We start from the raw sequence: 27548 nt of genomic DNA, 5'->3' as shown, positions 1-27548 counted from the left end.
GTTGCAACAAGGTGTTAGATTAATTGCGCGATTAAATTGTCGTAAATCTCGAAAAGGGACGCCCACTCGTGGCGAGGGTGAGATGAGAGAAAAAGAGAGAGAGAGAAAGACCGCCTTCTCGTGCTCTTCCTCGACGTTTCCAGAGCGATACGAATCTTTATGGCGGCGAGATTCTCGCCTTCCCTCTTCGCCGAGGTTCTTTTCTTCCTTTCCTTGAGCCGCAAGACGTCGATTCTGAAATTAGAATGCCCATAGTTCGCCGGCTGGATTGCCCCCGAGGAGAACTCTCGAGAGCAAATACTCCCCCGTCGTGGCTATCGGCGAGTAATCGAAAAGTCTCGTACGCGCGAGTCGCTCGCGGACAAAAGGATCATGCACCAAAGAAATTAATATCTTAGTTGGTATTTTCACCCGTTATATTTTTCGCGATGCTAAGTCACTCCGTTATCAATCTCGCAAAAATATCAAGAAGCAATTTTTTTATATGCACATAATATTTAAAAAAAATGTATCAATATGTATTTAAATATACATGGAAAACAAGTACTTTTTATAAGCTTGTTAACGTTTAAATATGTTTTTTTTTTAAATAATTTTTATCGCTGAAGAATAATAGTTGTGCAAAATTTGGAGACTTGATGATCGGTACAAATCTAATCGCCATCGGTGATGATTAGAAATTCAACTCAGACTTTCACTTCATCGCTTTCGTTTCTTCTGGGCACGATTTGCGATACGTTCAAAAAATGCGTTCCGTTACTTTAGCGTTGGCGTAACCAAAGTTTCCAGGGAATTCTGGATGATACGACGCGAATTCCAAGAGAAAGGAAGTCAAATGGAAGAGAATAAAATAATAATCTCGCAAAATGTATACGAAATTTTTATTCTTTTTTATTTCTGTTTGTTTCGTATGTTAGTAACTCGCTCCGAATGTCGGCAGCATGAAAAATATCGACGTAAGAAAATATATATATGTGTATATATATTAATAATTAACATTATTATTATTATTAAAATTATTGCTCTTATCAAAGCTCATCCCACGTATTTTATAATCGACGTGTTAAATCTACATATGTCTTCATTTTCGAATGTCATTAATACACATGCTTTGAGAAGAGCTTTGATCTATGATTATTATCTCATGCGCGATACGCTGTACCCAACTTAATCTCATTACAACAGTCGAAACATGAATATATAAATATATATATATAATATATGCATATGTATATAACAATGTCTTTACTTGTAGCAAGACCGCCGTTAAGGAAATCAACGCTTAATGCTAATTAAATCTCTGATCATATAAAACCAGTATAACGCCTAAACTTACAATTATTATAAAAACATATATATATATGCTATATTATTCGTTAGCCGCAAATATATATACATTTAAATGCGCGTATGTAGTTAATTATGTTCTGATTGTTAAAGATTACTGGGATAATGGAAGCACATTTTCTCTCAATTTGCCATATTTTTTTCTTAACGAGATAAGTTAATTACAGCGATAATTTCTAATAAATTCCAGTATTAATATTTCTTTATATTTTCTTCATACAAAATGTTTGATAATGGACGTAGAAATGATGAGCAAGATATTTTTCCTGCCCAATAAAAATATTATCTTTGTTTATAATAAAATTTCAAATTAAAATGAAATTTGCTGTTGTATAATTATTTAAGAAATAAAGTTTTCTTAGCTATTTCAATTTTGTGATTTAATTCAATAAATTTTTTCTCTTTAAATCGTTCATGTATATGTATGTGTGTTCTCAATATTGATGTCCGACTAATAATTTTGTTAAAAAATCTTTTTAATTTTACATAAAATAATAGTCTATTAACAGACATTCTGTACAAAAATAATATTCATTTTATTGTCCTTTGCAAATAATTATTTACAAATAATTATTTTTCATTCTCACATATGTTAATCAAAGAAAAAAATTGTTTCTTCTTAACGCAATTTTCTTATCTTATACAATTTTATTTTAAGAGGTATTAATTTAATAAATAATTGATTATATAAATATACATAACAAGAGCTGCGCTGTGCAACCACATTGCGCGATTGGGATCTATTCGATGTTATTTACACTGTTATTTCGACCAATTTTATGATTTCCCGTTTCCTTACCTGAGTGTGCAAAATTAACCGCGCTCTTCAATTTTGTTCCTTTCTATTATTGTAGTTATACCGGGATTAATCTTCGGGGGATAAATCTTCCCCGCCTTCGGGTTTTATCGTGAAATTGAAAAGCTAACTACCGTTAAACTTATAAAATATACAGTATGTACGAGTATATGGTGGAGCCTGGCACGAAATGGGATGCAGGTGACTCTCAACATGTAAATGTAAATTTTTAGCGACTTTAAAACTCGTGTTGTTTCAGCAAGAGAGTTTTATAAAAAACTTTTTTATGTTGTTTATGTTAATTAATAGTTTTATATAAAGTAAGATGAAAAATTGGTATAATGGTTCTTGTTGGAGTAAGTAAAATATTAAGACTGTTACACTTTTCGACAAAAAATTGAAAGAAATATGAGTTAATTTATAAACATCGATTAACATTTAAAATACATTTTTTTCAATTTCACACACAATTTATTACAGTCGAGTTTTGAGATCCCGCCTCGGTCTACTTCCAATTTGACGAGCGTTCCATGCCAGGCCGCATAAAAAAAAATAATGCACGTGTCGTAGAAATCTAACAGCCGTGGAAGCGCACTTTACGATCTAATTACGCGAGTAAATCCATTTCCTCGATAGAACTACCTGGCATTCGCTCGTTTCACCTCGCCATGTGTTCTTTGGCTTCAGTTTCTGCATTCGAAACAAATTCGAGTCGAATCTTTCAGCAGCCCAAACGCCATTAATAAAGAATTATTACTCGAAAAGTGTCAATTCGTCTCAATAAATACGTAAATAAAATTAGCAGTCTTGTCATTAAGCGGATGAAAAAAATAAAGAATTTTTAACTGCAATGATAGGGTGAAACTTGGCAATATCGATACTTTATAAAAAAATAAATTTTAATTTCATTCCTTTTAATATTTCAAAATTTAATAAAATAATTTTCATTCTTATTTTTCTTCTACTCATCACAATTTTAAATAATGGCGTCATAATGAGTTGAGAATAATTCAAGTCCGATGAAGTAATGAATGCACGGATATAATTGCACTCTTCATTAATTGCACCCTTGTACGATCGAGAAACGACCGCGTAGTCCCCGTGACATTACTTTGCATAAGCAAATTGACAAGATGAAGTTGATGTTAATTGCTAAAGAACTTCCCAATAAAATTATTATACATCTCTATGTTATATATATCTTATCTAAAATATAAATTCGGATATAAATAGATAAAACGAATAAAATGATTATGCCATAACATCTATATGTACAACCGATCGGTGAGCAAACGTGAACACGTTAGTATGAGTCCTATACTTAACTACGTTGAAAAATTCGCAAAATTAATCATGTTAATCGTATCTTATATGCATAAAATAACATATTCGAAATTGCAATAACGAGCTTGCTAAAATATTTTCTTTCGAAAGAGTCATTCGTTCAAATATAAAGATATAGTGGTTTCTTAAGGAAAGCAACAGAGAAAAATATAAATTAATTATGCGAATGGATATTATTCTGATAATTTGTGCGATAGAAATGAAAAAATGCTAAAATGAAAAAATGCTGTTAATAATAAAAGAAAATAATACGCGTTACGAAAAGCTGCATAAAATACAATGCGCGAGAAAGGCTCATACAAACTACAAGCACAAGAAATGGACGCGATGTCGACGTCATAATGACGCGTAAAGAGAGGAAAATATGAAAGAAAGAAGATAGATGAATCTCTTCGAGTAACCTAAGGATGGCTCACGTGAGCCCCGATACACTTACGTAGCTAATAATAAGTCATCTTAAAGCCTAATCGTTCATGGAACATACAGCATTTAATATATCATAGATATATGGGACCAAAATCACCAGCACCAGTCGTTGCGTCTAGGACGCCTCGAGCGTAACACGATCGCCGATTAATTATTCTCTCGAACGGCAAGCTCTCGATCGATGATCTACGGGCGCGATTTCGATCGAGCGAAATTCCCATCCTTCGCGATGCCCACGGCACGTGTCTAAGGCACGCTCTCGACGACTTAATAAATACCTTCTTAGATGATAAAAATATTTTCGCGAACTTCGCGCGTGCCGACAGATTATAAAATTGTAAAAATGTCGATTAAAATGACATTATTAGACGATTAATATTCGATCAGGCAATTATATTTCAAAGATTTGATATTTCTTTGATAGATTTCTATCTTTTTACATATCGGTCGCGACGTAAGCACGGAAGGATGGTGATTGTAGCGGTTAGAAAAAAATGTTTAGTATAAAAAATAGAATGTTCCCTCTTTGTTTCGTCACTTCCATCGAGAGAACGGATATCAGAAGCAGCAGCGAATAGTTCCGCGCGCTCAAAATATCCCGATTATATATACATCGTGCGCATTGCTCGGACAATTCGAGGACATCCGACAACTGGTGCCGACAAGCGATCATGAGAATAGAGAGAAAAGAGTCATTTCTTCCCTTTTCTCTGGCGAATCTCTACCCGCTCGCATCTTCGCTTCACGATGAGAGAACTTCATCGAAGCGCAGGAACGATTCGATAGAGAGAAAGAGAAAGAGAAAAAGAAGAGAAAGAGAAAGAGAAATCGCACATGCTTATATATATTATTATTGACAGAAGAGGGAAAACTCGAAAAAACAATGCAAGAAACAGAGAAAGAAAGAAAAAAAAAGAAAAAGAACAAAGGAGAGGAATAAACATAAGGCGAAAGTGGTCGCCCAAAACGGGCGTACTAAGCAGACCCGGTCGTGGCCTCGGCGTTATCGTCACGGATAACATCGAGCACGGCGGATCGTCGTCTCGAAATTTGTTACCTTTCGATCTCCTCGTGCTGGGCTCATCCCGAAGTCACTCGCTCCGAAGGATCGCAGGTGCGCGCGCGCGAAAAAGGGGGCTCAAAGAGGATTCTTGGGGAGGGAGAAGAGTGGGAAGAGAACTCCTCACAGGCAGTAGGGATGACAAAACTGGTACACCAATCTCTGGCTGCGCTCCGTCTTCTTCATGATGCCCTTCTTGTAGTACTGTCGAATGCTGCGGCTGAGCTTGTCATAGTTCATGGCCGGCCGGTTCTTCCGCTTGCCCCAGAGCCGCGCCACCCGGACCGAGTCCTCGATCTTGAAGACTCCCTTGCCGCGATCTAGCCAACGTATGCAAGAGCCGTGGACACTCGGACTCTGCAGTAGTTCCTTCAAAAATTGCCACAGGTGGATGTGGCTGCCACCGTTGCGCATCTTGCCGCCACCTGCGCTGCCTCCACTCGCGCCCTGACCGGAAGCGCAATCCTCGTCTTCGTCTGCAGGCAAGAAATAAACAAACGCAAGGGATGAAGGAGGAAAATTATTTTTTATATATATTTCAGAGCCACCAAGGCACATTTGATTCGCGCGAATATAAAAAAAATGAGACGAATCGTCCTTATTTCGTTGAACAGCGTTGAATGATGTAAGAATCGAGCCAAAAGAAAAAAAAGAACGTACCATCTGAGAAGTCTACAGTGCAGGGGGATTCCTTGAGGTTGCCCGTCGTTGTCGTATTTCCGATAGTCGGCGATGCCACGGCACTGCTGGGAGACTGGACCACTCCCGCAGGACTCCAAGAAGCGGCCAGAGTGTTCCGCGGTGACTCCTCAACAGCGGCCTTCCAAATCTCCAACTGCGCGTGCAACATGCTCCCGCACTTCAACACAAACAGGTGTTGTTGCGGCGTTACAATTAGCCTAATTAGCCGTGACTTTGGGGCTCCGTGTACTTTAAATAACAGTCATCAATGCTCTACTTGAATTGATCGAGGCATAGCGTCTATATATGTGTGTGTTTCACCATTTAAAGCGTATCAAAATTTGATCAATTACCGTCAAAATCACGCAGTGATTAAAAATGAAAAGCTATCGGGGGACGAACGCGAGAAGAGCTTCGAAATAGAGGAGAGAGAAAGAGAGGGAGAAAGAAACGAGGCGCGGAACGTTAGAATTCCAACGGAAGACTCGTAGTGCGCGAGAGAAGAGAAAGCGGCTCTCCGGTCGAGACGCAACGCGGCGGACAACAAGACATTCGAGCGGTTGACCCACTTCTCGATCGTTTCTGCCGAGCCAATGGTGCGCGCATCGGCAGGTACGGCAAAGCGATCCTGCCGATCGCGAACGAGCGCGTGTGCACGCATGTACGCATGCACGTGTGCACGTTTCGAATTGATGGCTCAGCATCCTCGACGTCGCACATCTTCGTGACGCAGAAGTGACATTGACATCCAGAGCGACATGCAATCCTTCCATCTCTTGTATCTCATAAATGACGCGAAGCGATGTCATATATATATAGATATTATTTCGCAACAACTTTGAATGGGATATTTAAAAAATGGAGGATTTAATTGTTGAAAAAAATTAGATACTCTCTTGCGCGAATTTAAAATATTTCGACCTATGTGCAGCATTCGATCAGAGATTCATCCGGCGATATACAATTACACTCGCGACGTTCCGAGAAACAAGTTCTCGCATATCGATAATTACCGTCATTAAAATGCGATGCCCAACCGCAAAGAATGCCGTTAATTATTTCCTCGAGAAGCGAGTGCACCAGGACTCGTTCGTCAGTTCTCTCTCTATACGATAAACAATCTCAATGCAATCTAATTTTTTGTCCTTTCGCTTTTTCAATATTTTACTTTTCTTTTGCAACAGATTTATAATTAATAATTCAAAAGTTTATATATATATATATGTATAATATATGTATAATGAATCAGAATTCTCATTTAAAACATTTCTCTTTGTGCAATCTTGACAACTTTATGGAAGGTAAAACTGTTGGAATGTCAAATTCTTACATCATTTACTCTACATTTTTGATAGAAAACTTTTTATAATTTTTTATAATTTCCATGATATTTACGAGTATTTACATTTTTTCCTACCCCCTAGATATGTAAATTTCATCACAATAATTTTATTGGCAGCAAAATGTGCTTGAAAAATTAAAAAAAAACATCCAAATGATTAACCAGATAAATTAAATGTAAGAATATACAATATCCCCCTCTCTCCAAATTTGTGAGATCTCATTTTAATCAAACGAATTCTTTTACTAGAGATAAAGCAAAGCACACACGCACATATTTATGAACCGCACGTGAATGAAATCTTCGCGAAGAAAATTCAATCATATCGACGAGAAGCTGGAAGAAACGAGGAAAGAACTTCGCGAGATCGTAGATAGAACGTGACCATAAGCCTGACCATGATTCCACGCTATACGCTAGAGAATTACCGCGATACTTCGTAGCGCGATTATCCAATTACTAGACGCAAAGCAGAATCCATTATGCATGGCTACTTTTCCGTTCGCCATACACGGCTACTCTACTCGCTATTAATTTACGTTACGGTCCTCACGTCTGCAATTTCGAATAACGAGACGCGCGTCGAAAGATTTTTCAAAATTTACGCCGTTTTGAAAATAGTCCAAAATTTATGGCGTCGAAAATGTTATGTGCTCCTTGTTTAAGTGAATCGACTTTTCTGTTTCTTTCTCAAAAGTTTAGAAGGAGAAAAAGAAACGATTAAAAGATTTAATTAATTTTTATGTGATCAAGAACAAAAACATATTTCTCTTTTCTTATGTCATTATAATCGTAAAATAAAATAAATGCGAAAAAAAATATTGCAATTTTAAAAAACTAGTATATGGTTTTTTCAGGGAAAGTTAATTTATCGAAATGATATTTCACATACAATGTCAAGTTCACTTCTCTTCAGTTTTATCTTGACTTTGTCAAGTTTAGGGTTATAATTAGCAGTGCGTATAATCAACATTGACAGCAACCGGTTTTTAGTACGTTCAATGTCGATGGAAAACTTGTTACTTAATAAACGACAATATAATAGCCTTATACGCAAGTATCGAGAGAGGCGGTAGAGAAGTCGTTCCTTTTTATTCTCTTACAATTAGTTCTCTCACGAATAATGATATATTCGCGAGGCAATTTCATGCTTTTGTTCGCCAAATAATCATGTCATTAAAATGTGTCTTGTATAAAAGTAACTATTATACATTATTTTATACGTTACACTTAAGTCATGTTAAATTTTTAAATTAGATGTAGTTTGCAGGAATAAGTGTGTAATGAACGAATTCTCTTAACAAATTAGCAATAATTACTTTCATGGTACAAAAGTCACGCGATCATGGAACATATACTTGTGTCTTAAATTTACTTAATATGACATAAAAGATATAAAAGATACAATAATTATAATTTCTTTATTATTAATAAATTATTTTTACTCTTTTTGTATATGTATTGTATTTATTTTGTTTCATAATATTATATTATTATGTTACAATATTATTCTTTTTATTATTTAATAATGAATAATTACGGTTTTAACACATTTTTCAAATTTAAAAATTTAAACTTTATGTACATATGTAACCAAAAATGTATTTAACCAAAAATAATTTCATTATTAATAAAATTTTATTTATGCAAATATTTAAAGCAAAATTTTCTATATAATTTATAAATAAAATATATTAAAGTTTAAAAAATAAATTAATTTATTAATTATTTAAAAATTTTAATTTTTTAAATTTAATCTTATCTCTATTATAGATTCATTCAACATAGTAATGCAAGACTATATCTTGTTTAATGCATAAGATAAGGTATGATATTTGTGTATATAATGATATGAATTAGTGCCCGCATCTCTCGCATCAATTTCATTATCGCCAATCTCATCAAGATTTATTATTGATGAATAAGTACCAGTTTCGTAACAGAATCCGTTAAATAAAGAGAAAATAGCCTTGCAAAATCTTGGATAAAATCTTTAAGGGCCTCTCTCCCTGAAACTCTATCTCTGACGCAAACTGATGCAACTCTCACGAGTCCGATGATTCGCGCGGGAATTCCGATCCCGTTACATGTCGAAATCTGCCTGTAGTGTAGATACCTTCTTTTTATTTATGTCTCAGGTATGGATTACACGGAAGGAGCGCGTAAACGCACGTCGATTACCAGGAAACTCACTTTCACCGGACCTCGACGAGCGTTTCTCAAGTCCCTCTCTTTATCGTTTTATTTCTTCATCGAACGAACACGAACGTACTCACTATGCGACCCAATCGCAAATTGCGTGTTACAGTAATAAAGAATAAAGTTAATAACTGACTGACTCATAATCCAATTTTCCTGGTTGCCAAAAGTCTTGAACTTAATCGCAATAATTTCAGATGAATATTTTTAACTTTTTCATCTCCTTTCGTTGTGTCATGTTTTATAGTTCGATAAACATTGATACTTACTCGCGATTAACTGATTAAGTAATATAAATGTTGATTCTCTTTATATATTTCTGATTAAATAATATAAATATTGATTCTCTTTATATATTTCCTATCTTCCTAAAATTTTTTCTTATTTTAAATATTTAATTATTTAATTATTTATGAAAATTATATTGAGACAATGAACTTATTATCTAAAATAGATATTATGAACAATTTTTGTACATACGGCAATTAAAGTGATAAATGCAAAATGTATTGTAAATTCTCACGACGAGAGATAAATTTTATAAAAAATTCAGCCGTGTTGACAGGAGGCAGATAAGGAATGGCAGATATATATTTTCGCTATTATTTCTCTCTCTCTCTCTCTCTCTCTCTATCGATTCCAACATTATCAATTATATGTTTTAAACTAACAAAACTAAATTTTACGCGAAAATGTTGCAATTTTATTTTACTATCGTTAAAGCCTGGCACATAATAGGAGGCATTTCAAAAATCATTGTGAATAATTAATTTCTTAAAAATATAAGATCCCAGCTGAGATAATTACAAACGCAGATGCAGGCATTGCACAAAGTGTGTGATAAAATAAAAATCGAAGAAATAAAATATAAGATATATTATAAAGAAACACAAAAATTTAGGTAACAAGACATTAATATGAAATTTATAATATTTTTGTCCGAAGATTGAAGTTTGATGCAAATATTTGCGTAATATTCATGATTAAAATATTTTATTTATATTTATAATTTATTATATTTTTAAAATATTTTTAAATTATTAAAATATTTTAAGAAAATTAACAAAAATAAAGAAAGAACTCTTTTATTTTTCATTCTTAATCAAGTTTTATATTAAGTAGAATTTTATGTAGAAACACAATTAATCACGAGATATGAACAGAGATGGAAAAATTATGAAAAAATTTCGCAAAGGAAAGATGATCTTACAATATTCCGTAGAGTGAAAATATATTTTGTATAATTTTTATTATAATTTTATGTGTGTGACACATATCTGTATTTTTTTCATTATGTTTCTATTCTAAGAAAGAATATAATAAGCATATTCGCGCTCACCTGGGGAGCTCTCTGGCAAAATTCCTCCTCGGTGAGGGCAGCTAGCGTCGCGCCATCCACATTAAAACTCTCCAACGGCACCAGCGGCAATTGCAATTGTCGTCTGGCCCATTGCACCCAGGCCGCCACGTCTGCTGCACTCCAGCGTCTCGGTTCTACAATTAAAAGTCAGAAATCGGACATTATTCTGCGCGCGATTGTCGTGGAAAAAAGCATAATACTCCGACAAATTTAAATTTGGAGAACGAATGATCAAATTAATTCACTGAGAACGTTTGCTTGTTCAAACATTTATGTACATTCTCGGAATAAATTATTTTTTTTCTCTAAATTAATTAGGTATCAACAAGGTACAAGTGTATTCAAAACAAAGTTTTTTGCAAAGCATAATTGCGTCGATGACGTGTATCTTCATGATGCGAGTAATTTCGTGACTCGGCTTTCACGGCACTTCGTAACTTATTTCGAGCGTGACATCATGGTTTGAAACTAATAGACGAACTAAATACTAGTCGCATATACGACGACGATGACGAAGACGACGACGACGTCGAAACTATGCTCGCGGCAAGGTAACGAGGTCTAATAGAGCGAAGTCGAGAAAATCGATATACGCCTCGGAATTTCTGATGACTCGATCATAGCGTGTCATTCATATATCATTACGTTATACGAGATAAATCTCTACGGTATCTGATTACGAAGAGGGAATTTATATAAACAAATAAAAGTATATAGAGAAATTAATGAAATTTTTAGCTCTATAACAAAATTAAAAAACTTTAGAGATGAATTAAAAGCAGTGCTTGGCTTGATTTTTTTTTACCAACGGGAACTTTCTTTCACGTATCATATGTTGTGGAATGATATAATAAGCATTCCAATCTTCTTCTCTTTCAAGAATTATCGATATAATCGATATAATTTTGCACGGCGAGTTACATAAAGCGATTTTGATGAAAGAAATCAAATGATATAATCTTAAAAAACTCTTTAAAAAATCTTACACAATTATTGTAAAGTTGATAATAATTAATGCGCACGTAATTGCATCCGTCCATGATCATTACAACTATTGTAGAAATAGCGTGTTTACAAAGATACGCACAAGGTTACGCATTTTACTTTTCAACGAGACAGGATCCATAATCACGAAATATATAGTTTTATATTCTCTCTCTCTCTTTTTATATATTGTAAATTTAATTTTTCATTCCATTATTCATAATTTTTAATTAAATTTTGATAAGTTAATATACATGAATCTATAATGACTCTAATACTCGTTTTGCAAAACACTTTCTTTGTATCCTTTAGTAGAAAAAAAATTAAATCAAATCACCCGATCATAAAAATATAAGTACGATATGAAAAATCGTTTTATGAAAATTCCAACTAAACTTTGACAAGAGTAACCGACTCACCTGGATGAATGCCGAGGGCTACGCAAGTATTGTCAAAGTCCTTCTGCAATTGTTGGATGGCCAGACTGAGGACCGGCTCGAGCTGTTCGCGAGCGAGGTCGCCCACGCACTCACCAGCCTCCATGTCCTCGACGTAGCCGGTGCCGACACCGCCGAGATCGACAGGTCTCAGATTGTACTTCCTCTGGAAGCTGGTATCCCTCAGCACCTCACGCAGCAGCTGATGATCGCTCTTCTGACCGTCCTTGAAGAGTTGCTCCTCTTTTTGCAGCGGATTCACTAGCTCCTCCTGCGATCGTTCCACCTTGAGCTCGCTCAGCTTGTCGGGCATCTCCCCTAGGTTCTCCTTGCGAGTGACGCCCTTGAAGAGAAGTTCGCGCAACGCCGATCCGTTGCTCTCGAACTCGCACGAAGGGCTGGGCGAGGACGAGGTGGAGGAAGAGGTGGAGGAGGAAGAGGACGAAGATGAGCCGTTGCTGGAAACAGAACGCGGCTCTTCCTTGAAGAGAATCTCCTTAAGCAACGGATGAGCCTGCACGCCAGTGTCCTCCTTCTTCGGCAGAAAATCCGCGTCCAGGCTATTATAGATATCCTCCTCGCTACGGGGTGGAGTGCAAGGCACCGTGCAATCGGTCGAGTCCTCGCGGTAGCCCAGACTCTCGGCTAAGAGTCTGTAATCATGCGAAAATGCGCGATTCGTCGCCGTTATAAGATTGCAACGAAAACTGGAGATGACAAATAACGGCACTTAAGATAAAAACGTCGCCACGATGCTAAACGTCATCGTGCAATTCCCAATCATTTAATATGAAATTTTTTGTTGATATCATGTTGCAAACTCAAGATACTTATATTTAAACATGAAACATATGCAAATATGAATTATAAAATCGACTCGAAAAATTGAAAGACGTATTGTAACTTTTTTTCATAGCGGTAAAGTGACGTGACCATAAAATAGATCGCGATCAACAAGAGTTTCGAGGAACGTGATCTACCTAGATTCTTGAAGGATGGCCAAGAGATCGAGGCTCTTTTCCCTCTTGACCGGTTGCTTGGCCGACGGTTCCGGGCTGATGGGATAAAACTGGGCGCTTTGGGGGCTCCTAGGTACGTAGTACGGGCTCGTCGGGTATCCCGGCGAAGATCCCTCGTGCGAATAGTTGGGCGACAACGACAGGTCACCGTTCTGATACGGCGGGCTCTGGTAGATCGTGGGAGATCCCGGACGCGGCGAACACGCCTCCTGCTTGATCTGCGAACTCTTCAGACCGAGCTGATCGCCGACCGGGCTGTAATCCTCCGGCAAGAGGGACAGATCGAACTGAAAAGTGCTGTAGTCGAACGACGGCGAGTAGCCGGCCGCGGTGGGCACCGTTTGCGGCATCTGAGAAAAAAAGATGGAATTCAAGATCGTATAGATTGTTTATACACATTTCGTTCGCGAGCGATTAGATTGCAAAAAAATGTAGAGAAGAGAAAGCGGCGTCGCGCGTTTCTCGTCGCGGCCAAGGCTGATCGATCCGTGAGCAACTCGGCTTCGACTATAAGCGGCTAATGCTAGCAATTAGAGCGCGATTGTGGTTTTGTGGTAGTGGGCCGGTGATTGCGAACGCGTACATAATGGACGAACCAGCCCGCGATAACGTTGTACAACGCGCGAGCGCGAGGAAGAAAGACGCGAGAGAAGGAAACGCCGGAGATCTGTGTTCCATGAAATCTTATTCAATCATATTACATTGTAACCATGTTGTGGAACATATTAATCATACATATATGTATATATTTGCTCATAAAATTGCATATCATGATTATTATCGTGGAAATCGACTTCTATAGAAATGACGGGATAATGGCAAATAACGTCAGATTTTTCACGAGTGTCTCATTTATAACGGATATAATTCCCACGGGACAACAAAGAGATAACGAGCGCGGGGCGAATCCGAACTGTTCCGGGTCGTAAAGTACAATATAAAACGGTCGCGTGTAATAAAACAACGCATATGTACAAAAGAGGCAGTAAACTGGACCCCGCCTTTTGTAGTCCGAACGATACGAGAGATTCTTCATATCGATTCGCGCGCGAAAGCGAAAACCGCCGCGGAACCGCACCGGACGAAACACTTTCTCCGAGCATCCCGGATGGACCCGCGCGATCGCCCGTTTATCTTTCAGCGTGTTTATTGCCCGTCTTGCGTTTGACCCCGCGTCAGTTTGTTACGCCCCGCGAGTCGCTTAAGGCGATCCTCCTGCTGCTTGGGATGAACGACTGTCCCGAAACCAAGGAGAGATTAAGGAAAAAGAAAATGAAATTAAAATTATATTTGAACTTATTTATTGCAACGAAAATTTTATAAAAAATGTAGTAAATAAATTCTATAAATATTGAAGATAAAGGAGCGTGAAGCGGAGTATCTTTTTAATTACATAAATTAGGGAAAAAAACTTAAAAATTGGGGAAAAGAACTTAAAAGTTATCGCTGTGAAAAAATTGTATGCTAATATCGAAATGCATTTTCAATGTGATAAAAATATAATACAGAGAAAATCGATGTTGGTTTCAATGTCAGAAAAAAAATTTAAGTTTTATAAATTATATTTTACTTGTTTTCTTTCTGCTTTGCAAAATATGCAATTTTTCACTTGCTTAAAATAAAACCTCGCTACATAAAAATGATTCCTTTCAACCATTTCATCAAAATAAATATTCATAAAAATAATCATTCAAAACTTTCTCAAATGAAACAGTCACGCATATATGCAACTTACACAATTAAGTTACTCTTTGTTTCAAATGTTTAACATAATAATTGCAATATTTATATTCGATCTATTTTAAAATTGCAAGCATGTCAATCATATAGCACGTGAATGAAAATTTGAAACGAATAATGATTTCAAATCATGCTAATTATATTTATTTATGACTGCTACATTCGAGGCTGCAAGTATTTATAAGCTTTCAGGCTATTTTTATAAAAATTTCTCATTATTAATCACACGTATGACTGAACTAAAAGGACGTGCATTCACCTTCACGTAGCGAGTTTCAAGTTGCTGTAAAGCAAGCGAAGAGAAATGCATTTAAATATTTTAAAGAGGAACAACATAAAATGTAATTATAATTTATAGAATTTATATTCTATTATTTTGACGTTAAAATTAAAAATTAAACCGCATTATTAGAAACAAGATGACTGAAAGCATGTAGTTTGCATTCAATTTTTATTAATATCAAGTCAGAATTTTCTGCCGCAGCACTGTTATTTAATTAGCGCAATTTGTGCATTTTTATTCCGTTCTACTACTCCTATCTCTGAAAGAAACACGGTCGTTTACTCGTTTACGCGAGAACGAAAGCGTTGATATCCTGAAAACGGGCTTTGGTATCGTGCCCTCGGATCGTCTCGACGCTCATCTCGCGTCCCGGCAAACAAAACGCTCGAGATACGCCGAGTCGAGAGACGAAACACTCTCTCTCCCGCCGGCGGGCCCCGGTGTGGTGCACCTTAAGGGCCCATTTATCTCTACGTGTGTTTATTGCCCGTCGTGTGTTTGACCTCGCATCAGTTTGTTACGCTTTGTAAGCCCATTACAACGTTCCCAGTGCATCTCCCCTGCGCTCAGGCGGGGTCGCATCTGACATTTTGACGTAGTGCCCCGCAAAGGTCGACGCGAAATAAACGATTATGCCCAACGGACACAGGTACGCGCGCGGGCGCGGGGGCTCTCAGACAACGTAGAGACACAATACCTCTGCCACTTTGATCGCACACGCCAACAGCGCTCGCATATACGTGAACAAATATGTGCACGCGCACACGAGCACGCGAGATAGGAGTACCAAAGAGATACGCGAGCGAGCTCGGCAAGAGCGCACTCACTGCTCATTCTTTCTCTCTCTCTTTTTCTCTCGTTCTCTCGAGGCCTCGCGAAAGGTTCCGAGGAGAAAGAGAATGTTTATCTATACACTGATGGAATCTAAGAACGCCTCTCAAGAGAGAACCTTCCTTGGGTTTACCTCGCGGAATCACGAGGCTCGCGAGCGACACCGCGATTAAGCGAAAAAAATCAGCGTGCAAACTTAGCACGGCATTTATTAACATTGAGACATTTCAACCTGAAACCTTGTGGGAAACTTTGGGAGCCCTTGTCGCCTGATAAGCAAACTAAACAGACACAATATTCTCGCTCTCTTTTATCTCATTTTATATGTATTACGAAATGAAATGAAATGTCATCGCGAGAAGCGAAGAAGAAATTTCAGCGAAATTAATTGGTCGCCCAAATATAAATAATTGGCCAAAAAAATTGCGCGGCAAACCCTCGGGAATGACGCTCACGTGGAGAAGAATCTTATGGTTCTCCTTGGATTTCCTCCCTCTCGGCGAGCCTTTCGCAAAGACAAGCGCCATTGACGTCACGCGTTCGACTAATCGCCGGTGCAGCTGCAACATTCTCCCCTTCCGCGCGCAAAACGCGGGATTCCGCTGGAGTCACGGACCGCGCAGTCAACGGGACGGCCTCGTAATTTTCGAGAGACCGTCTCGTTCCGTTCAAACACCGTAATCTGTTTGCGATTACACGGCGGCACCTGACATTCCGCCGGGTTTCTTTGTTTCGTGCAAGCTAATCTTTCAAAAAGGCGCTTGTGTTTGGTCTCTCCCTCTTATACGCGTAAAAAAAATATATCGTTTAACGAGGTCGATAGAGATGATGCGATCTGTTGCAATCTTGAAGAATTCAACGCGCTATTAAAATTCAACGTTGCTCGTTTATCGCGATTCCGAAAATAGCGCGAGGAAAGAAAGAACGAAGATCGATAGATGGAATAATAAATCAGGGGATTTTTTTCGATATGCGTTTATTTAATTAATTGCGAGAATTGCAACGATACGGTTTAACCGAAAACAATTATCGCGAAACAATTACCGTCGAAATGTCTGCAATCGTCGCGCGAATTATCGGCAATCGCCGGCCGATTTCGTAATAATGGAGATTTTTTACGATTCTGTCGGACTTTGAACGCGCACGGTGACATTTCGAGCGAGAAATCGCGACCTTCGATAACACCGTGACCACGAAATGAGAGACGAGGAGAGGCGCGAGAGGCTGTCTTACTCAAGCGACTCTCGATCGCGCGGCTCTCGTTCGCGCGATCGTAAAGCCGTCCTCGCGAATTTGAATATGCATTCCGCGCTCGAGAAAAGGAAGGATGGGAACATTACGAGAGACGGTTGTAAAAACTGGAATCTCTCTAAGGCGCATGCCGAAAGGTGCGCCGTCGTCCATGTATTTATTGCACGCGCGACGATATTCATCCAAATATATCGCGCATTGTTTTCGCAGCATAAATTATACATTTCAGCGTTCGGTGAAATCGGAACGCTACAAACGAGCTTGGATGTAGCAGCGATTTTAAATAGCTATAAATGTCTAGCACACCTGATACATAATAAGTCTAATCGCGCTTTCGATTCCACTTTAGCTTAATGGATTTAAGAAAATGGCAACGTACTTCGCGGAGAATAAACTTAGCGAATTATAAGCGGACGGAGTTTCAATTCGAATTTCTCTTCATGATATTCTAATTATGTTGAATAGTGACTCAAGTTGGAAGATATGTTACTTTTATACGACATTGTAATATCTCAAGATTTAAATGGTTCGTAAAAGAGGAGAGCGGAAACTAAGAGCAATGATCGTGATGTGCGAGATCATCCTCGATTCTATTATGACGTAAGAGATTTAGAAAGGATTCTGACGTCACGTGTGTCTATTTACTAGCTAGCTTTATAGTAACTCAGAAAGAGAGAAAGAGATGCGATCTTTCTCTTCAATCTAAATCTGACGTGAAGTATAATGCGCTCCTCTTAAACACACAAAATGCCTTTATACTTCTATTTTCATCCATTTTTCTGCCATTTTAGTTAATGAAGAAATATAAAGAGACACCTTGATTTTTTAATGTAGATACACAGAAAAAAAAGTGTCAAATCAAAACTTATATACTTACATTAACGCGTTTATTGTTTCATATATACGCAACAATTTATAATCTTCTTAGAAGAATTTAATAATTTTAAATTTTAACAATATTATAGTCTTATTTTAATATTGTAATTGTCACCTCAAGAATATATAATTATTTAATTCTACTTTAAGAAAATCATAATCTTTGATTTAAAAATGTTATTTTCTACCTAACATTGTTTCTTTTCCATTCAAGAAAATTAAATCTTAAATCATAAGAATATATTTTTCTCGATTAAACTATATAAAATGGCTTCATTCAAGCAAGCAATTGTTCAAGCAATTATATTTTTCTTTAATTAACGCAATATAATTTCATTTCAAGATTTTCATGTTAAAACCAAAGATATTTTCAAAACAAGAATGTCCTTTTTTTCTGTGTACACAAACATCTTTGTCTTTGCATATAAATTCCACCCAGCAATTAACCGAGCCATTCTACTATACTTGATACTCTTGTTAATTACCTCACCCGTGCGACCACTCGACTCGATGTCGTTGTTAATGTGAGACGTAAAGAGGCAAAGAGGCGACACGTCTCGAAATCCTGAAACTTCTTTCCGTGTATTTTTCGAATTTACAATAATCACTGCGCATGCGGAATGCAACTTTATATTATATTCGGAACGTTTTACGGAGCAAATAACGACTTCGATATTCTTCCTACGGGAAAAAGTCGACTTCAAATTGGCCGGTGGATCTGTTATTAAAATGTCACGTCGTGGAAGCGGGACACGCACCTTGTACACATATCGAGATATATATACACGTATATGTCTTTATCCGCATCATCGCGTCGTTTTACGAGCCGGGATATTTACGGCAAGAATTTCCTCCCGAATTACCATCATTGTGACAAGACGCGATACCGCGCGACCGGTATTCTTTCCACCTTTTGCCGGGCATTCCGTTCGTTTGTCGTGCAATTAATTCCACTAACGCTAAATGCGGCAAACTGATGTCAGCCGCCTCAACCTGAACGCGAGAATCGCGGCTTGCGTGCGTCATACGCGCTGAATTACTCTACAAACCTCATTTCCAGATCGTCGCCCATTCAAACTCGTCTCGGTCCGGAGAACGCGCAGCGTACGCGCTTTCGGCCATTAAAGCTAAATGCGTTAATATAGAAGTATATAAATGCGAGCGTAAAAATGCAGACTTTTGTTTCTCGCGAGGAAAAAATTAATTAATTAGTTTGAAAGATGTAATTGGGAAATATTTCTCGATCTAATTAGAAGTTTAATTGTCGAGAAAAAGATACCAGAATATGTTATAATTGTTAATAGTATTATAAAGAAATAAAATGAAGAGCTATGTTTGATATTGCTTAAAGGGAGATAAAATATCGCCATTCACAGTACAAAATTAAGACGAGAGCAGATAAAATTATTTAATTAAGAAAATTTTTCTCTTTCAACGAATTTTTCAAAGGGAACCGATAATCCGTTTATACGGATTACATAACGAAAACGATTATTAAAAATAATATGAAAGAAATAATACGATAGAGAGAGACATAGGAGTATATTTATCACGAATAAATTAAAGTACGAGTGGCTAGATAAGAATAAGATTCTTCGCAGATTCTCATTCAGTTTCGATATTCCACAATGTGTATACATTTTTTTATATACATGTATCATTCTCCTCGTTTATCGACATATATATATATATATATATATATATATATATATATTGCTTTTTTTAAGCGACATGTAAAATATTCGTCGCGGCCGCGAAGAAACCGGCCAAAAATCCATCATTATCAATCGCGTAACAAGTCCTCGACTGTGAACGATTACTCACTTATTCTCCGAACGAAGATGCGGGAAGATTGTATATTTTTCTTTTCTCTCTTGCAACTATCCGCGACTGATTTCTATGCATTATTAGTGCAACGAAGACACTACTATGCGCCGCGTCATTTACATATTTTTTTTCTCTTAGCCGCGGATTAGTCGACGCTTGTGTCTATACCGCCGTGACATCACAGCAAATTAAAATAGTATCGCAACATCTCGAGATAAACAATACAAATGAGTAGTAGGTTTTTCCACTTCAATTCTATATTTTTCATTCGCCTCGCACGCATCGTAATTATATCTTTCTACTTAAACATCTTAGATTATATCGCCGTCATACGTTAATTAAATGTTGAAGCGATTATTTTAGATAACATATACATATTTCATCTCATCTTCATTATTTTTTTATCTTTGAATTAATCGTACGTGTGGTTTTTCTATAAATTTTTTCCATAATCAACTTAAAATCTTATTCGTTTTGTTTTAAATTATTTATTGTGTCTTTTGTGCTTTTGATATTGTATAATCGATGCTCCGCAGCTGTATCGTGGAAATCTCACGTGAAACGTTACTTTAATTACAGCATGTACTCCAAGGCCATAGCAGAGATATTCAATTCCAGTAAAAAAAAGCCCCTATCGGTTATTACAAATTAAGTGTAATCTCAACACGAAGAATATTTCTTTGCGATGTGTGCGGTCGCGTGGTTATTCGCGTAATCAATTATCTTTCTGCCGCGCGAGTAATGAATAAGTAAGAAAAATAATAGCGCTCGCTCGCTTAACTTATAGCTGGTCGTAGCGTTTCGCAGGCATCCTTACGTACGTATCTTTTACAATTCGATTGAATAATTAAAAACTCTTATACTTACAAAACAAAGGATAATTAAATCTCTAATTATTTAATTCACATTCTTTTCGTAATAGACTCGATCATTTATACCACGTAATTTTATCTTATTAACTATATATAATATAGTTATAATTATAATTATACTATATTATAATCTATCTTATTCATTATAATATTAATTCATTATAATATTATAACTATAATAAATCGAGACAATAAATTTTTTTAGAACTCTTGAAAATTTTAACATACGTAACTTTGATTGTAACAAAATTTTAATACGTTATATAACTATTACGTAATGAGATACATTTAAAAAATAACTCACTTTTGCAACTTTAATCAAATTTTTCAATATTGTGATATGATGGAATTTGAAAGTTGATAATCGCATTTAATGTCAAGAAAGATACATAAAATGATTATTTTCTTTTTAGTATTCTTTTTTGTTTGTTGGTAAACTGCATAATAATGATAATAAAAAATTATTCTAATCAATATATACCGCGAGATAAAAATGTGCGTAGCTAGTGTCCGCGTAGCATTTGAGAATGGAAATTACGTGCGATCTGCGGTAATCCGCGACCTGCGGAAACGCAGCGAGATGCAGCGAACTATCAGGCAGGCAACTCCTGATGGCTACTTTATTATCACATGGTAGGTAAACGACGATATCGCGGACACTAATGACTAAACGGTCGCTGGTCGCATTTCCCTTATTCTCGCGATTTTCTTCCGTACGTCGTTAAGTTCACGCTTTATCTGGGGATAACAGTTACGATTCCCTCGTCGCGCGAAATTCTTACGGCCCTCCTAGGTGCTCTATAACGAAACTACCACGTTACTAATCCGGAGATAAAGTCCCATCGAATATCTCGAAATATTCGAAAAGATTTTCGAATTTTAAGACTGCACGTTTCGCTGCGATTCATGTTTCGCAAAATGAATCTTGATAACAAATCTCCGTGAATCTGGTCTTTGTTGTAAATTTTTGCCATTTTATAAGAATCTGATATCTTGGAATATTTAAATATTTGGAAAGAATCATTCATGCAATCAGTAGCACAAATTTCATGTCTTATAGCATTTTCCAACGATAAGATAAGAGAGAGAGAGAGAGAGAGAAAGAGAGAGAGAGAGAGAGAGAGTGAAAAGACGAGCTAGTTAAAAAATCGAAAAAAAAAGAAAATGAAAGATCGAGTGAGAAGATCAAGAATGGCCAGCAAGGCAAGACAAATAAATAGGCAGTCGCGATAGCGTAAATAGTAACATAATATCGCATAATGGGGGCATAACGCGCCACGGTAATGCCGTCGGTGCATCACCATGAAGAAGTTATGGCAGGTCGGCCTTTGTCCGGCGCGAGCGAGCTTTAAAGTAGCATTATTAAAGCGCCTTAACTCGCAGATCCCCCAACAGGATCGTGTCCTTAGAGCGTTGCTCTGTCCGTGGATAGCCGCGCGAGGATCGTAAATTCGCGTCCGGGACCCGGACTGCGGGTCCCCCGGCTACCTGGATCACTCTCGTAGCTTCATCCCAGAGAGGACTGCAGATCTCGAACAACACATTTATCTCGCGAGATAAATTCGCAAATGTCGGTTCACGTGTTCTGTTCACTCCTCTATCTCTCATCTTTCTTTCTTTCCGGGGAGAATAGGGGGAGTTTACATTCACTTAATAGATCTATTCGTTTCAGTTACACTTCTTATACTTTGTTTTTGCTCTTCTAATGCCTCCCAATCCATTTTACTTTCTAAATGCAAAAGTGCAATAAAGCGTGTCTTAATTAACAAGCTTAATACAATGATGCTAAAAATTAAATTTCTTACACATCCCTATTTACTCTCTGTAACAATATTATCTTTAAAAGATAGTATCTTAATATATTATATCTTCTTATATCTCGATTATTCTCTTTTTATATCTCTTTTTTAAATATAAAATTATAAATATTTTTAACACATAATTGGAAAATATAATCTTAAATTATGAATGTCCTGTCAATGAACATCGTATAAATGCGAAAATATTAGAGATCACGCGCCTAATCGATAATCAAAGAAACGACACGCTGCATCACGTGAGATTTACGCAACGACTGCACGTGATAATTTTATGAGAAATTCGCTGAAATCTCTCCTGCGCGGCTCTCACGACTGCTAATCGACTCTCGTTAATAATTGCCTCATTATTGCGCATCGTTGCGCCGTCCGATATATCGATGGTGTACGCTATTAATAACACTTTACCGCCCACGCATCGCCCTTGCCGAGACTATAATGTCTTACGTTATGTACACATGTGCATTCAAGTTTGCCTCTGCATTTGCACACATGTTGCACGGTATTAGAAATCATGAAAAATTTACACCGTGTTTCGCGAAATTCTATGTGATTTGACGCAACAATGCACAAAATATTTAGAGTATTAAATTCTTAGGAAATTTAGTGAACTCTCTAAAGCTATTTTTGTAAAAAAAATTCAATAAACTAAACTAAGCTTTTTTGTAATTAAATTTAAACTTGTCATATTCGTTAAAATATATATTTTTTGTACAAATTGTAGCATAGGAAGAGAAAATTTTTATTCCAATTTTTACATTTGAAAGCTTTGAAGAAATACTTAGATTTATATTTGAAATATCTCGAGAAATTATTTTGCTCTTTTCTTTAACTTACGCATTATTTAAAAAAAATATATTTTTATAATTTATATATTTATATAAATATATAATGGATATCAGAAATGCGATCAATATCTCCGTCAAATTTAAAGATGTATAAAAATGTTTAGAATAAAAGAGTAATTCAGGTGGCATTGAAAGACGAATGTTATGCAAAGCAATTTTTTTTCTCCTCAAGGTTATTTTTTTAGAATTATCGCTACTTTCGCAACATTCTTTTTAGACTGGGTTATATTTTATTTCTCGTTTTGATAGGTTTAAAAATTATTTACAGCTAATTTAATACTTTACGATGCAAATATCACACATATACAAAACATTATATATAAATAAATATATATATATATATCATACAGAATATTTTGACAATGAATTAACTAGTATTAAATTGATAAATATATGAACATTAATAATTTATTCTCATATTTTCATTATGTTAAATTAATCTAAAGAAACTAATCTAAGAAAAATAGTTTGTAGATTAGAAATATGACAAGGGATATAAAGCTCATGCATGCGTGCGATGTAGAATAAAAAATTAAATTGGCCAAAATAACAGCGATTTCGATTTTTGTCACAAGTATCAATTAATTTTGTATAATGATTAATATAAATATAAAAATTCATAATCATTTTGTTGATATGCATCGTAGAAAAGTGATTTAGCGAAAGAGACTACTCTGTCTTATTTAGTGATAAATACATCATTATTTAACGATGGAACGCTTCCGTGTTCAAAGAGGCCCCTTGTCATGTATGGCGCAGGACCTTGTGTTGCTTTTAGATTAGTCACGTGCCAGGCACTTCAGCTATGATTTAATTCGATATGGACCGCTTTCCGAGTGTCGCAAGATCGGTGTAAAAAAATCAACGACGCAAAATATTTAAACTACTTATTGAACTAAAGAGAAGGCAAGAAACCAAGAAAAGGCAAATCCGTTTCGAAATTGTGATCTTATCTTTTCGTTCAAATATTATAAGAGAGAGACAATTAATTTTTCCTATAGTTGAATATATGATCTCTCCCATTATAATATACTATTATATAACTTAAACTGAAGATAATTAATTTTTAATTGCATGTATAAAAAATTATTTATAACTAACGGATAGATATATTTTATTTTTTATATTATTATATTTTTTTTACCTTTTCAATTAATAACGTATTAAATATCAATAAAATTTTAAACATTGCAAACACTGATATGATAAATGATGAATAACAACAGCAATATAACACAAATAAAAAAATTAAATATAAAATTAATGTGATTATATGCAAAGAAGAAGATTAAATTAAATTTAATAAGTTTTTTTAGATTAATTAAACGTTGACACAACGATAAAAACTGCACTCCAGCATATAATAAATAGAATTATTATCGGAAAAAAAACATTGCGGAAGAAAAAGAAAAGTGTTTCGTTGAAAATAAATATCATCAATTACAGATATTTATATCCTAAGACTTTTTGTTGGCAAATGTTTTGCTTATTTTTTTCGTGTTTATTCGCACATCTCGTGATAATGTATTCTCTAACTAGTTTCTAATATATTCGCTTACTGGTCCAATTATATAAGTGTGTTCCATACTTCGATCGTAGATATCGGCGCCAAAGGGTCGCCATCGAATAGCTGTGCGACTTTTTGTCGTTGAGAATTACATCGACGCAGCTCTTCTCCCTTCTTTCCCCTTCCCCTTCGTGCTCGCGGGCGAGACGAGGACGACGATAGGAAGTAACTCGTCATACAGGACCACGATTTGGAAAACCCGAAGTGACCGACCTTGAGACTGTCGGTCCACTCTGGCAGCATAAGGAGAGAGGAACGGCCACTTCTTCTCGACACGCGGAGAGACACAAGGAGGGAATACCTGCATCTCATGAAAGGGGGAACGGTGAAGAAAAAGACGGAGAAAAAAAAAGAGAGAGGAAGAGAACGGAGGGAACGAGAGGCGTTACATCTCCAGTTGTATGACGACTGTGAATAGCTCGATGAGTGAATATAATCCGCCGATAACAAGTATAAAGAGAAGGGGCAAAAGAGAGGAGAGATAGGATGCGTTGCAACTTCCATCGAGAATACATTATGAATTTTATACATGTACGTACTACGAATAAAAATATCAATGAAAATCAGAGTCATAATTAATCGATTAAATCGTATTGAATTGAGGTGTTTTAATTGTAAAAATAAGAAGAATAGATAGAAATTAGGTTTTTTATGTATACATTTAAAAAATGTAAAATTTATTACAAAAGATAGAAAGTATATCTGACAAACTAAGCTACAATGTAAAATAAGCGATAAGATGATGATTTCATTAAAATTGCCTTGGTAATTTTTGAAGTTTTAAAATAGCTAAAACATATCACGTCTATTTAAATAGAAGCCCATCAAATTAAAATACTTGACAATGTTTTCTGATGGTTTAACAGGCGATACGTGTATACTTTTCTCCCTCTCTCTCTCTGTTTCGTGAACGAATAGCATTCCAGACGTACGTATGTTTGCTTCCGCACGCGCTGCGACGCCGATCAGACCGTTATGACATAATTTATTCGTTAATAAGCGGCGATCTCGCGAAGCGAAGCGAGAACGAGCAGCCCCGAGGGACGAATATCCACGCTGCACGAAGTAACGACGGTAATGACGATAATTACGGGAGTCCCTCCGAGAGTCCCCACGCTTCATCGCGATGGACGCGAGGCGCAACGGTACATCGGCTGCGCGATGCAGTCCGGAAATGCAGCTCATGTTCCTCCTTGATCGTATCAAACATATACGACATGATGGTCGCGCGATAAATGTGTTTTTCTCGCGATAAAACTGACTATTATATGCTTCTGGACTCTATGAACGTATATAATATTATCTACAAAGATATTATAAAATCTAAAAATACGTGAAGATTAAAGCTTAAGAAAATTATGTAAAACAGAGAAAATTATTTCATTTTGAGATATTTCAATTTATAAAATTCATATATATATATATCACTTTTTTTACATTTTTATTTATTAATCATTCGCGTGCGTCAATTAATAAAATAAAAATAAGGTTCAATTGTGCATTGAAAAAATGCAACGATAAATTCTCTCACGAATAACTTTTTCAGTAATAATTATACGTTTGTTTGATACGCATCATAAAATAATAACTTTATGCAAAAAATCAAAATAACATCGACTTGACCACAAATGAGGTGATTCTTCTTCCCGAAAAGAAAGTTAGTGCGAAGATGCATCTATCGAGTCGCGTTTTATAACTGCCATGCCGGCAACATTCGCGGCATATCTTATGCACACGGTGACTTATGTTTAATTCAGCGACGCGAAACGTATGTTCGCATATGCGGAGGAACCGAGCAAGATCGAGCATAGATTGGTCGAGTCGAGAGAGTGAACTCGGTGCACACAGTCTCCGGAAAAAAAAAACGAATGAAAAATACAGAAGCGCGTAACGAGTTAAAAATAAAACGGCGACGATAATTTACAAGTGATGTTTCTCGAGTTCCTAATCGCCCGACGTTAATAGCTGTCAAGCCAGTTTTCCATCTCTATCTACGGGATATCGAATATGTGGGAATGTTGAAACGAGAAGAAAGAATATATATATATATATATATATATATATATATATATATATATTCAATTTATCCGTCGTCTATCTGAACATTTTTTAACCAAACATCCATTTCTTTCTGACTTTATGTTCGAACGAGGAACATTATTTGCGACATCGGTGTTTGACATCAAGTAAGGAAAGACGAGGGCGATATAGAGAGCAAAAGGAGCGACCGAATAAGAATATATGTATATAAACGACACATTGCTTCTTGGAAGCCTGGAAAGCCTCTCTGCGTAGGAGTTACGCAGTTTTCTCGCCCACAAACGCATGTAACCGTACTATTGTCATACTCTCGTTCAGAGCGGATTATATCATGCATACGGTACACCTACAACGAAGCAAAGGACGTATATATTTTCTCAAATTTATCTCTTTGTTAACGTAAAAAAAGAAGAATGAGATTTAAATTAGAACGAAAAATTTTACTAATTATAAACTTGCGCTGCGTTTAATCGGAAAAATTAATTGTGAGAAATCGAAACAAAGAGAAATGGTAAAATCTCGAAAGATAAATATTAAACATAAATCAAGACGCGTATCGGAAAAAAATTCATGTTATCCTTCTCGGTCTCAGCAAAAATCC

The 27548-nt window shown here is 36.2% G+C and overlaps 1 protein-coding gene across 1 annotated transcript in view; it reads right to left on the bottom strand.

The window, feature by feature from the left end:
- Window positions 1-1934: 1934 nt before the first annotated feature.
- The window catches only part of LOC105255935 (DNA-binding protein D-ETS-4), a 36940-nt gene continuing 11326 nt past the window's right edge, over window positions 1935-27548 (bottom strand). Inside the window, exons 2-6 of the mRNA XM_011265484.3 lie at window positions 12957-13345; window positions 11959-12629; window positions 10535-10689; window positions 5634-5832; window positions 1935-5449 (exon numbers count right to left, since the gene is read on the bottom strand). Of these exons, the coding sequence (XP_011263786.1) occupies window positions 5097-5449; window positions 5634-5832; window positions 10535-10689; window positions 11959-12629; window positions 12957-13345 (1767 nt within the window). The 3' untranslated portion in view covers window positions 1935-5096. The remainder of the gene's footprint in view (window positions 5450-5633; window positions 5833-10534; window positions 10690-11958; window positions 12630-12956; window positions 13346-27548) is intronic.

Source organism: Camponotus floridanus, unplaced genomic scaffold (assembly GCF_003227725.1).
Source record: "Camponotus floridanus strain SB8 unplaced genomic scaffold, Cflo_v7.5 scaffold16, whole genome shotgun sequence".
Taxonomy (NCBI): domain Eukaryota; kingdom Metazoa; phylum Arthropoda; class Insecta; order Hymenoptera; family Formicidae; genus Camponotus; species Camponotus floridanus.
The sequence above is the reverse complement of the archived record's forward strand: the minus strand, read 5'-3'. Positions and strand labels throughout refer to the sequence as shown.